The sequence below is a fragment of the Phaethon lepturus genome, unplaced genomic scaffold, assembly GCF_000687285.1.
Source record: "Phaethon lepturus isolate BGI_N335 unplaced genomic scaffold, ASM68728v1 scaffold8989, whole genome shotgun sequence".
NCBI classification, from domain to species: Eukaryota; Metazoa; Chordata; class Aves; order Phaethontiformes; family Phaethontidae; genus Phaethon; species Phaethon lepturus.
Window position 1 is genome coordinate 23034 of NW_010565498.1, and position 16616 is coordinate 39649.

General features: G+C 44.6%; 1 protein-coding gene across 1 annotated transcript in view; it reads right to left on the bottom strand.

Moving 5' to 3' along the window:
- MXD4 (MAX dimerization protein 4) overlaps positions 1 to 16094 on the bottom strand; it is a 37552-nt gene extending 21458 nt beyond the window's left edge. The window contains exons 1-2 of the mRNA XM_010295203.1: positions 15949 to 16094; positions 6563 to 6592 (exon numbers count right to left, since the gene is read on the bottom strand). Coding sequence (XP_010293505.1) covers positions 6563 to 6592; positions 15949 to 16094 — 176 coding nt within the window. The remainder of the gene's footprint in view (positions 1 to 6562; positions 6593 to 15948) is intronic.
- Positions 16095 to 16616: the final 522 nt, after the last annotated feature.

The following is a 16616-nucleotide window of genomic DNA, read 5'->3' on the forward strand; positions in this document are numbered from 1 at the left end:
TTAGTCAAGACTGTATTTTAGTCCATTTTTTCATTGCTGAATAACAGCTTTGTCCAAAGCATGAGGATGTGTACATCTCTGACACCTGGAATATAAATTCCTGAGCAGATTAACTTCCAAGCTTCATCTGCTTAATATAGCCCTCCTTTCCAAACCAGCAGTCTAGGTGGGAAGACACTTCTGTTGGGAGTGCATAATCAGGTGAGCTGCTGTGTCCACTGGAAAGACAGCAGGTCAGTGCACAGGCATTTATAGTAGCTATTACAGCATGAAGTACAGGACAAGCTACAGGTCCAGACATTTGCTGACTGCTTAGAGGTGAGGAAAGAATAGCATTTCAGTGCAAAGCCTTAAACCTTCTAATTTAATTCCATGGACTCATCAGACTTAGAAACACAGGATATTTCAACAAAAGCAATGGATTAAATTTTCAGTTCTGTGGGTCCAGTTCTTTATAGACTTTGCTAAACAAGCTCCACAGAAACAACTTACTACAGCTATTTAAGACACAAACACCATCATATACTTTGCCCCTCTGTTGGAAACCTGAGGTTAAATGACAGGTAAAAGGGGGTTTGGGGGCTTGAGCTGAGACTCAGTCTTGCACTGGCTGAGGCAACCCCATTCGTCTGACCACAACAACTGGCATCCTCAGAGAGGCAGTCATAGCTGGGGGTACCTAAACCATGGTAGTTGTCTTCTCACAAAGGCAAGTCAGACTCTTAAGACATTACCTTGCTTAAGCAGTGCAAAGGTACATTTACTGCAATTCACTTGACTTGCAATAAACTACTTCACACTAACCAGAGGAGAAAACAGAAGAAACAGATATAATATGGAGGTTAAGTTCTGCTAGTAAGAGGAGGTGGTTCCTACCACTAATGTAGCAGCCACATTATCTAGATGGTTTATGTATAATCTGGACATGTCCTAGAAATGGCAGCAGTTTTTATAGAACCATTATACAATGAGATCTGTACCAGGTCAGTAAGACCCAACCAGTGCAGCCAACAGTGGCCAAAACTGGATGCTTAGGAGAAATATTAAACTGGCAAAGAAATGAACTGTACTATTTTTTAGTGTAAATTAATACTGTCACTCAAAGAAGTGATCACACCTTCTCCCTGTGCTGGTGTGTGGGTGTGCCTGTGACAGTGAGCTGGCTCAGGAAAATGAACTGGCTGAAGAAGCAAGCTTCTCTCCTCTCTCCTGTGCAGGCAGGAAGTAGGACCCAGCAGCAGCAGTGAGCAACCAGGTTGGATTAAACTCATGATGGAAGCACAGCAAGCGAGCCACACACTGAGTGATCCTTCCTTGGAAGTACTCTACCTCCAGCAGTTGGGATCTCCTCAGCTAGTGGCAGCACTGTAGCCATTCAATGTGATGGATCAATGCAGTTATATCTTCATCCTGCACAACAGTACTAACTGCAATGGTAATTTGCAATTTTGAAAAGGCAGCTCATAATAAAAATAAACATTAAGCATTGTTTTGGTATGCTATTATTTCAACGACCTTTCAGTTCTGTTTCAAAACTTCCAAGTTTATCAGCAACTGGCGATTACATGCTTTTCATTAACCCTGCAATTTAGTAACATGAAGAACCACAGAGAGAATTTCAAGACATCCATCTATGCACTGTCAGCTTCTACAAACTTTAAACTCCAAGTAACCGTGGTTGGGTGAAATTCATGTACCAATGAATGTCACTGCTCCTGGCAAGCTCATCTGTACTTACGTCATGAGAAAACTGACTATCTAGTAGAACTTCACTTCAGAGGCACCCACTCTATTTACTTCATCAGCTAACGTTGTACATCATAATGCTCCCATCAAAATACTTATTTTTCATCAAAACCTACATTTATATAAAGATATCTACTTTATACACATGGTGATGCAATCCAACAACCTTTTTCTGGCAAGACTTTAGGTTTAAGAACTACACAAAGCACTATCCAAAACTCAGGGCTGCATTACCTTGTGCACACACGGGAATACTTTCAGTCTTTCCCAATCAACACTGTAAACAATGCATACTTTAGGCTCATTTAGGAAGAAGGAAAGGTTTGTTTTCTTCTGTGAGAAGGTTTTGCAAGTCACTGTGTCTCATGTATTCCCAGTTCTGGTTCTTGCACTTCTAAAAATTCAGGGCTGTCCCACTCAGCTGATCCAGGCCATCTCCACGGCCCTCACAGCTTGCTGCAATACAAACAAGTGAGCCCTGAGCAAGAGAGATCTGCTCCCTGTTCCCACCCGATACCCAGTGATTGAGCTAAACACTTCTGCACTTCTCACAGCAACGTTCAGAGGAAAGCAAGGACATGTCCCTAGAGCACACCTCTCCCAACAGCAGTGCCTGGATTTTACCTCAACCCAGCTCAGCTCGCCAGCTTTTGTCAACCCTACGCCTAGGGACCTGGGACAGGAGGTGCCAATTCCTCCAAGCAGGAGCGCACTTGCCACTCAGATGTTGCACTGCTGAGCACTGCCATGCTGGACATCGCCGGTCCATCCTGCCCCAAGACATTAATCAGCTCCCTATTCTAATTATACTCCCCACTGCTTGCCAAGAGTTTACTATTTTGGGGAATGCAGGCAGGACAACTTTTACCGCTGCTGATCTGTCCCTTCCCCCCTGATTAAAAAAAAACCCAAGAAAACCCCACAGAGAATAATACAAACGGTTTGACAGAGGCAGGAGATAACTGTCCATCTAGATCAAGCTGTACCATGGTCACCCAGCCAAGGCGCTTGTTCTGCTCACATGGTGCCAGCCTGGGGACAGCAGCATGTGGCTTGCTGATTTTAAGGCACACTTTTCACTAACTCTTAAAAGCTCTTCTTTAAAATCCATTCTGTTTCACAAGCTATTTTCAAAGACTTTGCCATAGAAATGACAAGATGTTGAACACCTCCTGCAGCAGAACTCCTCATGGCCAGGCAGGAGTGAAATGACTTTGTCACCAAAGGAGCCCTGGCAGGTCGGTCCCAGCACCCCTCGTCAGGGCTCCATCTGCTTCCGACAAGAAAGGATGGACCACGGCAGGGAGATGTCGATTCCTCCAGCAGTCTGCGCAAGCTGGGGGGACAAGTCCACACATGAATAGCAGAGGGCAGATGATTCACTGCCTTCGCTGAGCAGCGTGAATATCTCAGCACAATCTTCAGGGAGGTATGCCTTGGTTTTTACATTGTAATGTAGAACTAGTATAAATTGACACAAATGGATGAGATTATGCTGTGTCTTTTTAAGCAACTTGAGTCTCTCGTGGATTCTTGATTTTTTTACACTATGAAAGTTGAATACCTCTGTACAGCTGTCAGGTTAAGTCTATTTTCAAACTGCCTTGCAAAAAGTCACAATTACCAATGTACTTGCTATTGACGTTGCTCTGTGAAAGCCTATTGATATAATGCTCTGGCTGGAAACAATAACAAAAATATATACATTAATATACATGTATATATTTGTCATTTGGAACGAGTTGCATCCAAGCATCATTCTGATTGACCTAACCATAATTATTAAAGAATCTTCTAGAACCTCACGTGTCCTTAGGATAGAAGATTTCCCGCCTTCCTATTTTCTATTTAGGGCCTTTCCTGTTTCATGGCTCTGAGATGCAAACCTTAATCACACAGGACCAAAAGAGGACTGCCATTAGAGGGATGAGTCCTTATGGAGTTCCACTTTAACAAACACACACTGCAGTTCTGAACTGGGTATTCTAGGGACACTTAAAGCACAGAAAAAAGAATTTTATGTATGAATTGCTAACAAACACTTAATTGACAAAGACATAATTGTAGTCTGAATTCTATCAGATAACAAGAGTTTTTGTTGGAATTATGTCTCTGCTTCCATTTGCCTTCCTCTAAGCATCCCCCTCAAGAGTGTACAGAAAAAGGAGACCCAGCAGCAGAAAATGGAAATTAAAGTAGTGGTGCCAAATGGCCGAGTCTGCACAGAGAGATCAACCACTGCCATTCCCACTGATGTCAAAACCAGAGATAAAACCTGCTATGTGCAACACCAATGCAGAACCTGAAACAGCACTATGTACCAGTACACGGCTACCATGGCTTTCTGGTTAGCAGCAGCTCTAGCCACTCTCATCCAGGACACAAAGGCCCTGTAAATGAGGAAGCCATTTCCCTGTCCTCCAGCACTCAGTCCAGCCCACAGACACCACGTGAGGGACTGGGCAAGGAGGAGGATATGAGCAGCCATCTCCTCTCTTCCTTCTTGACAGGCTCTTGTGAGATAACCACGTGTGTCTCAGCCAGAAGCATCATAGCAGTGGTGAGTCAAAGGCTCTGGTCCTGGAAAGGATACACCTCCAAAATCAACATCCAGATTGTTCAGAGCCAGCAGGGCAGGGCTGCACCAGGGGAAAAGGATGGGCTCTGCTGCAAGGACCAGCTGCTACAGGAACACACTAATGGCTGTGACTCTTCCATTACAGTTTGCAAGAAGCTTGATGGCTTTTAATGCAATTTTAGTAAAACAGAGTGAAAAACAGTGTGATCGGTATTATCAGTTCATATAGCCACCATGCTGGAGGAGGGGGTTGTTAAAAAAAAAATTAAAATTACAAGAGTCCTTCGCACCAATACATTAGGTAACTAGAATTGTACACATCTCATCTGCACAAGGATCTTGCACTAATTCACAGTTTCTCACCAGGAATAATAAAAATCTGGCTTCAAGTATAGTCTAGCTGTAGGAGGTACAGCAAGCAGCATCAGCTACAAATATTAGTTGTATAACCGCAAGACGTACCTTGCAGTTTACCTATTTTGACCTTGAGATGGCAGAGAAAGAGAAGGTAGCAGGGCTAATACTATATGGTCCAGCCACTACAAAGATATAACACAGAACTGGAAGTGGTAACAGAGATTGAATAATTAATAGATCCTTCTTCTGTCCCTGCATCTACTGCAAATGCTGCTGTGCCTCATTTACTGTGCTGCTTAAACATGTTAAGGCAGAGCAGACGGAAGAAGAGACAACTCCATGCTCGGGTTATAAAAATGACTGGAAGAAAAAAAAAGGAATATGTAGTTTGAATGACAACAAGTCACTCATGATGGAGCAGGGGAAAAGGAAGAAATGGAACACAGTATCTAGAAAGAGGATGGAAAAAAATGAGAGTGAGAAAGAAGCACAGTTGGGGCCAAAGATTTTTTTTTTTTCTTTTAAAGAAGTATGACTGAAGGACAAAATTTTACATGAAGTTATTTTCCTGAAGACTCTGTCAGCAGAACTTCTGCCAGCTGATTTCACTGCCTTAGCCAATGCACTGCATTCTGCAGCCCAGGCCTGCGTTCGTGAGCTTGATCCCTCCCCAGTTCCTCTCATCTCTAGGATGACCACGTGGCTATTGGGCAGGGCTATAGTTTACTCATATTACAATTAAACTACAGGAAAGCATGTAGGCATGCAAGGAAGTGATGGTCTAGCTGCTACATAACTGTGGCCACAGAACAACACACCAAAAAAAACCTCCAGTGAGTTCAATCTTGTTGTGCCATCAACCACGTTTCACATATTTAAAAGCATGCAAATAGGTTTAAGTCATATTCACACATATACGCTTTGCTTTCTTTGGATGCATGAAACCCCAAAGACCACAAGCTACATGAAAAAGAACAAAAAACTACCCAAAAGAGAGTTTGTCCTGCTGCCTGAATGGTAAGTGAAAGGCAGCAATCCCACAGCGAGGGTGCCACAGCGCTGCTCAGCCGAGGAACCAAAAGCCAGTGCGAAGACGGGCACCTTTTGCGCTTGGCAGCTCTCTGTGTGCACCTTCAGAGCAGCGTACCCCAGGAGACTTCCTACAGCTAAAAAGCCTGCCTGCAAAAAAACTCTGACAAGATACAATAGATGGTAAACACTGCCTCCAAAACTGTGCAAACATGAGTTCTTTAAAAATCAGGTCTTCAAGGGTCTAATGAATGTCCTTGGTAAGTAAGTACAGCTTTTCACCGCGCTGGATACACAGAACCAGGGCTGCAACTCAGGCGTTGCCGATTTCTAGCTCACACAAGCTCTTTGGACAGGACATGTACCAGCAAGGAAGCAGACGGAGGGGAAAAACGTATCCGTAGGTACTTACATGCAAGATGAAAATTAACTGCACTTTAGGCATACTTTAAAAAAAAACAAACAAACATAGAATAACCCTGTGTGACATACTGTTCCCCAAAAATGATCCACCTTAATCACAAAATACTTTTGATTGTACTTACAGCGTTTAACACCTCTAGCAAACGGTTGAGGCAATCAGATTCTTTACTAGTAACAGTATGGTTAACCGGTTACAACATTCATCAGTCCAAAGCTAATTATCAGGGGTGTTTCAAAAATAGCATACCAAACAACAGAAAAAAGCGCCAAATAATACTATACCTATTAGATTTTAATTGATAAAACCCCCCAACTTAATAAACTATTCACTGCAAAATCAAAACAATTTCAGAAAAAAATTCTTCAATAAGCATGGCAATTCTAATGTCAGCCATTCATCTTTTAATTTGCTTTTTTCTCAAGACTTACCTATGTTTTTCTAGTTCGTTGTGTGATGACCTATTAAAAAAAGAAAAGGAATATTAGAGAAAAGGATAAATAGCAAGATTTAGAATACTTAAAAGCCAACATCTGCATAAGTTGCAAAAGAGCTCTCTAAAACATGTGTTTATATGGATTATGAAGCAGCTTTGCTGTTAAATTGGTTCACTTTAACATCCCTTAGATACTTCAAGGTATCAACTTGATTTCCACAAGTAAACCATGGGTTGGGGGGGGGATTATAATAAATTTGCATTTATTAGTGTTCAATAGATTCAAAGACAGAATAGGACATAAAAAAATGAGCAGGTTAGTAATAAAAACAGCCCACAAGATTTTTATCTATGAAGAAAAATTATGAGGGGGCAGAAATTGTTAGAAGATCTAAATGGTAACAGGTAAGAGTAAAAAGCACCCAAAAAGCCAGCTTTCAAGCCCATGGAGAAGCAGAAAGAAAAATCAGCAGCTAACCACTGCTGTTGCTGTTGACATCTTAATGGCAAAAATAGAGGACTCCTCTTAATTCTTCTGAGTGTACAAACAGGAAAAAAAAAAAATTAAAAATCACAGTCCCTGAATGGACCGCATCAGTGTGCTATTCTCTTCCAATCTATTAGGATTCAAGGTTCTTCCCACCCTCTTCCTTGCCCATGCCTCAGGTTTTTTGCCATTAGAAGGCAGCCCAAACTGCTTGGAGGATAATTGATTCAGATGGGTATATTAATTTTATTTATTTATACAGCTCAGATTAAAATAATTCCTAAAATGAAGTTATTGTCACCACTTCAAACCCAGCAACTTCCCAGACCTTTACTTTTGTCCAACTAAAAACATTTCCAGTACTTAAGGGTCAAAAGCTACAAAGGCGGTGGCAGCTTTTACGGCTGGCAGATAACGTCAAAGCAGCTCTCCTACAATGTGCTGTAACCCCTGCCTGCAACTGGGCACTATATGCTGATCGAGACAGCTTTGTGGAGGTATAAGCACGCAGTCCATCGAGTGAGCAGAGACATCCCAGTCTGAGAAACTCCGCCTGCACAAATGCAAGACCTGCCCAGCGGCAAGCCGTTCTGCCTCTCCCTGCACACGCGTATGCAGCTGGATGCTGCGGCATACTTAGGTGTTACTGATGACGAAAGCATCTCTCTGGCCACTGAGAGGGGGAAAAAAGAAAGCAAAGCTCATGCAAAGAAATCACCAATGAACAAAAATCCACAAGCAATTTATTGCAGCCCAGCACAGCTCCTGATCCTGCAAGGAATTAAGCAAACTGCCTTTCTGCCAGTAGAAAACTCAGATGCGTACAAGGTTTAGCACTGATGTTAGTCTATTTTCACTGGAAAGCATCCCGGTGTTGTTACCAAGACATCAGCTATGCTAAACATTACCTGGTATCTGTTTCTGAAGAGCCTATGGATTTAAATTTTTTTTAACTTGTTGCATCAAATGAGGCACAATCGGGTAACATATGCGTTCCTACTGTGCCATGTAAGTGCTCCTGACAACATTGAAAGTGTTTTACACATATTCTCTGCTACATTAATAGGTCAAGGTCATCTGGGTTTGCTGTGAGTTACTGCCTTTGCCATTTGACTATAATAAGGGAATTTGTTTTTATTTTCTACTCCTACGCGCACAGAGATAGCTCAAACCATTTTTCCATGAAAAGTGACAAACGCTATGCCAAATCCGCCAACGTTTATGAAAACACTCAGAAACTTAAGTTCAGGAGGAACCATTCTCCCCAGACACCCCCAACGGGCCTGTCAGAGGCACAAAGACACTGTTCACAGGGGACTCTGCAAAAGAGGAAATACAGGCTGGCCTAGATTCAGCCCTATGGCATGACCTCCCTGACATTTTTGGCAACTATACACAAGATGAACAGGATCACTCTAATAAGCCAATTCTGACCTGCCTGCTGTAGCGGAGCTCATAATCACCTCTGGAGAGCATAAGCATGGATGGTGACTGCTGCACCAGCAGGAGAACCACTGGCCAAGAAATTCAGCCTGCACAGAATACCTTGCTGGGTTAAGAGAGAATGCAATGAGTACCTGCAAGTCCTTCTGCATGCAGCACACATACAGGGCATCTCTGGCTCATGAAGGGTGACCCTGGTGCTCACCTGGGATATGTCCTGCCAGACCAGCTTTGGAGGGGTGTATCTGCCTACCCTGGTTATGCCAATTACCAAAGAGAACGACAGCAAACGTGTGCCTCTTTGCACAGCTCTTTGGGATGCAGGTGCCTAGTCCATGTGTGCAACCACGGGCACCAGCCCCACATTTCAGGAGGTGCAGGGAGGCTGACTAACGCCTCAATGATCAGTCCCTATCCAGGAAACAAAACTCGAAGAGTTTTGACATTTACCTGACAGTTGCTCCATCTACAGAACAGGCTAAGTACTTGAGTACCACAAGCACGATGGTTCATTTTTTGTTGGGTTTGTTTTCAGAAGAGATGAACCTCTCTCTAAATATTATTTATTCTCTCCTTCAGTGTCTACAGCACAGTATATTGCAAGAATATCCATCTCCTTCCACTCTTCATGCAACCTGATGCGAGGAAAAAACCCGTAAGAATGGGTCTACACACCAACCAGCAGCCCAAGCACTACCTCTTTTTTAAAATGGAGTCTTTTATTACTACAGTAAAAGATAAGATGTGGGCCAGGGCTAAGAAGATATATGGATACATATATTTATATAGAAGAGACAGATGTACAGCTGTGGTTTTCAGATGAATGGTCTTGCAGAGCCCTTCAAAAGTGACTGCAAGAGAAGGAAGACTCTTGGTGTTTAGCTTAAGTTCAGTATATCAGGCTCTGTATCTGCAGGCAAAAGCTGGTGGAGTTGGAGGTAGTAGTGATGAAGGAAAGGTGTCAATAAAAAGGTTCAGATGATAAAAATAAAAGGAAAAAGCCAACACAAAAATCATCAGCAAAATCACAGATTCAGAAGGAGAAGTTCAGCAATGCTGCCACTTAGACTACACTGTTGACCTGAGACAGCCCTAATATCCCTTTAGCAAATGCCAAGCAGTTCACAAGCTAAGAAGCAGAAGTTAAATTTTCTTTGTGAATAAATTGTCCAAAGAAGATTTGAAAGAAGGGGGAGGAGGCAAGTAAATGCAAATGGTTTGCAAGATGCTGTGCCACTTGCAACAGCAAGTCTCCAGCGCTGTCCTCTTCCATCACCCTCCCTGCCCTAAACAAGACTTCTAGGTACTTGTATTTGACCTTGTGGTTGATGCAACATTCATCACAATTAGGATGGCTGCTAATTGTGATTATAAGACTAACCCAGAAAAGACACCCGAAAGAGTAACTTTCTACCAGTTTACAGGTAAGCCAGCAGGAACTGCCCACATGCATACCAAGCTGAGATTTCACCGTATGTGGGACATACCACCTGTTTGGTTAGTAAATAATCTTCCCCTACTCCTCCATCAGACACTGCATCTTGCTGGAAGGAAACCAGCACAGCTCCTGACAAAAGCAGGGACATATCATCAGAGCTGCTGAAATTTCTTCCCCAATGCTAATGGGAGCCAGGTCCAGGCCGGGAGTCACCGATATGCTACCAGCTGCCCATGTGTTCTGAACCAGGGAGCAGAGTGGGCTGGCTAATGAAATGTTTGAAACAGTGCCAAGCACCTTGCCCACTCCAGGGCCTTCTGGTGTGGGCAGGGCTGGCAGGGTGTTGTGCAGAGGACACAACTCCACCTAAGGCCACACGGCACTTGGGAGGGCCACGTGCAAACTACGTTGCCTGCACTTCACCTTTGGTCCAGGCTGAAAGAGTAAGAACAAACAGAGCAAGAAGTTTTACACGGTGCTACACGTTAAGTGTCTGCATCCAATTCCCACTCCCAAGTGTGCCGGTGCACAAGAGCACACAGTTCATACATCCCACAGTCTTGTCTGGATGCAACTGCTACGTGGCTTTTTGCTGCAAAGATCCCAGTTTGCTTCCAAGGAATTTCCTGTCCACACACATAACCTGCCGTGGGATGCACCTGAAAATATTACAGCCCACCATCCAAATCACCCAGTGATTTGGTGAGGTGTAGTGCAACAATAAAGGTGAGGCGTAGTGCAACAATAAACCTGCGCATAAGCACATATCCTACCCAGTATTCACTGCTCCTGGGTCATTGGGTTTTTTCCATTTGTTTTAAGCTGGACACATCGCTTACAGCCTGTCGAAGAAACAGCCTGTATGGAATTAATCCACTAGAAATGACTTTTGCATTCTCCTCATAGCAAAATTTAACCAGCCCTGCAGATTCAGCTGGGATCTGGGAACCAGGCATACTGGCGCAGTATGACTTGATGCAGAGGTCTGGCTCCAGTACCTCATCCAAGTTTGTGCTGCCACATGTTTGCGGCGGCGAGGTCCGAACTTGTTTCTAATACGGTGGCAATTTGTTTTCCTCAATTGCACAAACACTGCAACTCCCAGGCATCGCAGACCTACTGCAGCCCCTCAGTGGTGACAGACCAGTTGGTGAGACTGGGACTAAAATGCATCAGTTTTAAAAACAAGTGCAGCGATATCAATTGCTGTACCTCTGCCACCAGCTTTAGGAAAGCAAACCCAGAGGCATCTACCAATTACAGAAAGCCAGGCAAAAGGAGCCGTGTCTGCACAGTCTGGTTCGCAGTGTTTTATTCTCAGCCTTCCACAAAAAAAAAAAAAAAAAAAAAAAACCAAATCAGGCTCTGATCGCTAAGCTGCTTTGTTTGGGGATGGAGTAACATCTGCACGGAGCAAGGGGCTCACTCTGCAGGCCACAGGTTGACCCTCACCATGAGCCAACATTAGCAAAGGAATTCGGACGTTAAGCTCTGTTTTTATTTGACACACCAAATGCAGCTTTCATCTTCTTCTAGATATAACCCTTTGCCAGAACATTGCACAAAGTACAAGTCTATTTATATAACACATGAGCAAAAATATTAATTAATAAATACAGAAGATACATTTATAAATTGGCATTTATTTTGCTGCCCCTCCTTCAATAAGCCAGCTCCTAAATTAACAGGCCAAACACACTGCACTACCAACATCCAGTTCCTTTCTCTGCAAATAAATTTACCCGTGACCTCAGTAGACTGGCATCTAACACTTAAGATTTTAGTTTTCATTTTACCTAATTTCTGACTCTTTCATGTCAAAGCAGCTGCCCGAGTTTTCCCATGCACGGGCGGACACAGACCTCACAGCCATGCACAGTTCAAGCCACCCCACACCTGGTGGGCGTCATTACCGTCAGGGCACAAGAAAGCCCAGTTATCTGCAGGCTAGTACGGTTTTCTATCAAAGTGCCTTGCCTCAGGAGCAGATGTCACTGAATTTCAGATTTGCGTTGTATTCCTCCTCAACACATTGCACGTGTTACCTCTCCATTTCCTTGGAGCAAACAGCAAGCTCGGGGAGGACTTCTGAATATTTGTTATTAACATTTCCAAGACACAACTGCACTAAATACAGCTGTTTGTTTTATGCCTTTTCTTTAAGTCCAACTACACACTAACAAGAATTATTAGACTGCATGGCACTGCTTTAGGAACTACAGCCACTGCTCTGTGAAGAGATGTTTATTATACTGTGGTCAAGTGCCTGATAAGTACTGGCATAACAAGAAGATGTGACCTAGATTTACCTCCCCCCAAAAGTCAGTCTTGTGCCTTTCTCCAGTCTCCCGTCCTCTTTGCAAAACAAGAATCGAGTTTCATTTGCCAGAGGATTTTGGTCAAAACTACTGGAGGAGAACAACTCTGAGTCTCAGCAGAGAACATGGTACAAACAGCAAACCGGAAAGAGAGAGAAAACAAAGCAGCTTGGTTCGTGTGACATGGGAGAGGGCACATCATAGGAAACTGAGTGAGAAGCACACACATAAAATCAAGTAATTTTAATAGAAAGTGAAAAAGAAATGGCTAAAAATTGTGTCTGATTGCTGCCAATAACCCCGAGAATATTGTTTAGCACAAACTGCTAATGACCACTTCCAATTTTGACCCAAAGCTATCAGTAGACAAAGCAAAAATATTAAATTCCTGCAGCGGACAGAAGGCTTATAGATCTTGGTTAATTAAATGCAATTCTGCTGGTATTTTTCCCTGCATGAATCCAATCCTGTCAAAATTACTTCTCACTTAATCGCAGTCAAGAGGCCAGCAAGCTTCTAGCCCAGACCTGAGCCTCCTGTCCAAAGGGTGGGCAGCCTTCCTCCCCCTTCTTCTCCCACGGGTCTGGGCCTCGCCATCCTTCGATGAGACGACGGAGGTCTCAAGACACAATTTCCTACAAGAACATCACCACCACCTTGGCAGAGGAAGGAGGTGTCCATCAGTGCCCTCGTTGAACAACGGGGCAGCTGCAATGCATCCCTGCCCGGTCTCACAGCCCGCAGTGGCCAGTCAGCACACCTGTACTACACGGGGTACGCTCTTCACCCCCACTAGCAGGCAACATGGGAGAGAAAATACAGAACAAAGAAGGGTACAGCACACCAGGCTTCCTCACACCTGACAGCTTTTCTCCTCCTCCCTTTCTTCTGATTTTCCAAGAATGAGGAGGATGATGTTTTTCATGCTTTTATGTATGTATAGCTCATAAAGCATGGGGGAAAAAAAAAAGTGTATCATCTCACTTTTTAATCTGATCAGATGCTGCAAGCAGCAGGATACAAAAACAGATAATGAAAACAACAACAAAGCCCTTGCAGTTTTGAAATATGCAGTTATCTGCTCCTCTCCTACTCTTCCACCCTTAAGTATATATTTTCATATGTAAAAAAACCAATGCAATAATAAGGCATAAATTTCAGACATGTACGCAGTCATGCCTGCCTGCATCCGATGGTCCAAACCCGGTGCGTCTGGAAAATGGTTCAAGTGGAACAATATGGACAAACACTTTGCCCGGTGGCTCACATCACCCACGACCACTCCAGATCCTCTGAACTTTGGCCAGTTGTCTCCCTCTGTTAATCTGTTAAGCTCCAATAAACAATAAAACAGTGATGCTAGCATACTTCATGCATTTTAGACTGATGTTCAAATGTAAGGATAATTTCTCCCCCTGAAGTCTAAGCTCACAGACAAACTAGAGCAGCAATCGCTAGACGTGGGTACAGAGTCAGCAAGTGCAACGCAGAGGTGCCCACACGGCCCTGCTGCTGTACCTCCGTCCCTGAAATAGCAGGGTGCTGCGTTAAAGCAATGCACCTCTGTATCCCACACCCGCAAACCCGGTGCCCATGCTGAACCAGGCAAACCACCGTCCTGGTGGTGGCCACCCCTGAAACTGTTTCTCGACAAGCATTATCCTGTCCCATAACCCAAATGACCCCTCCCTAATCTAATCACTGCATAGGAGAAAAGAAAGTGTAAGTAAACGTATACATGGCGTACTGCAGGAAGGCATTTTTGAAGGTTGCCACTGCTACAGAGTGAGAATCCGAGCAAAAGACTGAAGAGGTAAATAGAAATCTACAAGCAGAAAAAAGCAGGAAGGTAACTGCAAGCAGACTTGTATGCCTCAGCTATAATAACGCTACCAAATCTGTAATGAGAAATCTTTTAATTCTGCTGTATTTGACAGCTTACAAGCCCTCTCCTAAAAACTCCTGAAAGCAGCTTACAGTTCAGACAAATAACTATTTTGCAGCGGATGACAAGAGACCTAAGAATGGAAACGATGGAATAATAGCTCTGTAAATAACACAGATTTCTTGAACGCAAGGGACAGAAAAGAAGAAATCCGTACAATTCACTGAGCAGTTTACAGCTGGAAATCCTATAAGACCTGTTTTGGCTAACTGATTTTTTTTTTTTTTTTAAGGCAGCGAGCCTACTTTATAAGCAAATAATTAAAAATCTTCAGGAGCAAAGTGTCTCAGGAAACAAGACACGCCTCCCACTCCTGATGACTTTCTTTTTTAAAATGAACTGACATCTTCTCTGTGCTCCAAGATGAGACAAAGAATTCAACTAAAACAAAAAAAATGTAGGAGTGCTGCAATTAATACCCCCGAAATGGTTGCCTTGCTTGGAGTAGGGGCATAGGGGAACAATTTGCTCCCCCTCAGTTATCTTCAGGATGCATTGCTTGGCCGCAGTAGGCACGAGCAGGGCGCTCACCAGCTCGTGTTTTTCTCAAGGAGGGAGCTTGTCAGCTTTTGATTTCAGTTTGCACCTCTGGTGCCCCACAAGCAGCCGCTGGCCAGCTGCCCTGCTCCTCCCCAGAGCCAGCAGACCCGACTGCCCACTGCCGTGCGGGATGCCCACAGGAGGAGCGAGAGTGGAGTGGGCCCGCTGAGACTCACTGCTCGTTTGGAAAACAAGTCACGTGCGAGCCGAGTTCATTTTAGGCTATTCTAAAGGAGCCACCATCCAGCACAACCGTGCAGAGTGAAGCCTGCGCTCGGGAGAGCATCACCACTCTGGGGTGAAGCAGGCCCAGCTGGGCACGGTCCTCGGTCCTCTCCGGAGCAGCCCTGGAGGAGCAAAGCAGAGCAGGCACAGCACAGGATGGAGGAGCTCCCAGGCAGGGGCCGGCACTGTCCCTGTAAGACAGCCTCCTGCACGTACACAGCCGCTGCCCGAGCAGCAAACAAAGCTGCAGAGAGCCTGCGCACAGCAGCCCTCCGCTCATGCCATCGCAGCACAGGTAGCGGCTGCGGGGAAAACAACAAAACCACCACTATCACCACAAAAAGGCAGATGATAATTGTGATATATAACGACCCAGTCATGCACTTTGACGGATCCGCATGCAGCAGGCAGGCGAGCAACCCAGCGGTGCAGCAGAAGCCCCGGAGAGGTCAAGTTCACTCCAGCACCTTCTTGTTTAGTACCTACAGGAGAAGTTCAAGTGCACGGGTGGGTTTGCCCCCGCCGCCCCACACACGCTCCCCCATCCGAGAGCCCCGTGCCACGCTGCAACCAGAGGCTGCATCTGCTCTGGCTGCGATGGGGGAGGTGGCCAGTTCGCTGCCTCTAGTGTATAAATAAATGCCGGGAGGGAAATTAGTGCCATGCAAAGAGAAGTCTGGGTGGCGATTATGGTGTTAAGATCTGCAGTAAAAGCCACTGTTGGTGAGCACGGAGCAGAAGGAGCGATGAGGGCGGATGGTTTAGAAGTGCAGTGAGTACTAAGGAGATGGTGTACGCGTGGCAGTGTTTATATGAGAGATCAAAACAGAGCCAAGCCCATCCAGGGAAAAAATGGCGACTACCGGGATGGGGGAAACTAAGACACTGGATTAGTTATTATTTTTAATAAACGTATGCACTGCACATAAGCTAGACACATTGGAAAAGCTGCCGATTCATTCTGAAAAAGCGGTGCGTCTATTACCTGTTATTCTGGGATTTTCTGGCCATGGTGCCTGCCTTTGTTTTCTTTCTGGAATAGTCACTATCGAAGGGTAACACTGATGCATAGCCATGTTCTGCTTCTAGGGACAAAGTCAGCATTAGTGGCAATATATTTTTTCCATGCATTTTTTTCCTCCTTTGCAGGAACGCTAGGGTAAAGAACAGAATTTTTTCCGGTTGATTTGTTTGGATTTTATTCTGGCATCTCTTAAAGAAGCGAGACAAAAAAAGAACAAAACAAAAAACAACTCGGTAAACCAAAACAAAACACCAAAAAAAAGAAAAAAGTGCCAAATTAGGAGGATTATTTGAGTGCACATTAAAAACGAGGCGGATCATGCAAACCCTTGTCACGCTGCGCTGGGCGGGGGGGGGGGGGGGGGGGAGGGGAGCACTGCCATACAATTAATGACTGCCACACACAGAGAAGTGTGAGGTATCCTGAGCGCCGCAACACGCACCATCCCCATCCAGAGCTTGACCAAAAAAACCGGTTTTTTAATTAAAAAAAAACAAACAACAAAACAACCAAAACCCAAACGAAAAACAAAGAGAAGAGCACTGTTCCTCCCCCAGCGCGGTGCCTCTGGCGAAGCCCGGGTCTATCCCGCGGCGCCCGGGCAGGTGAGGGCGCGGGGCTGGTCCCCC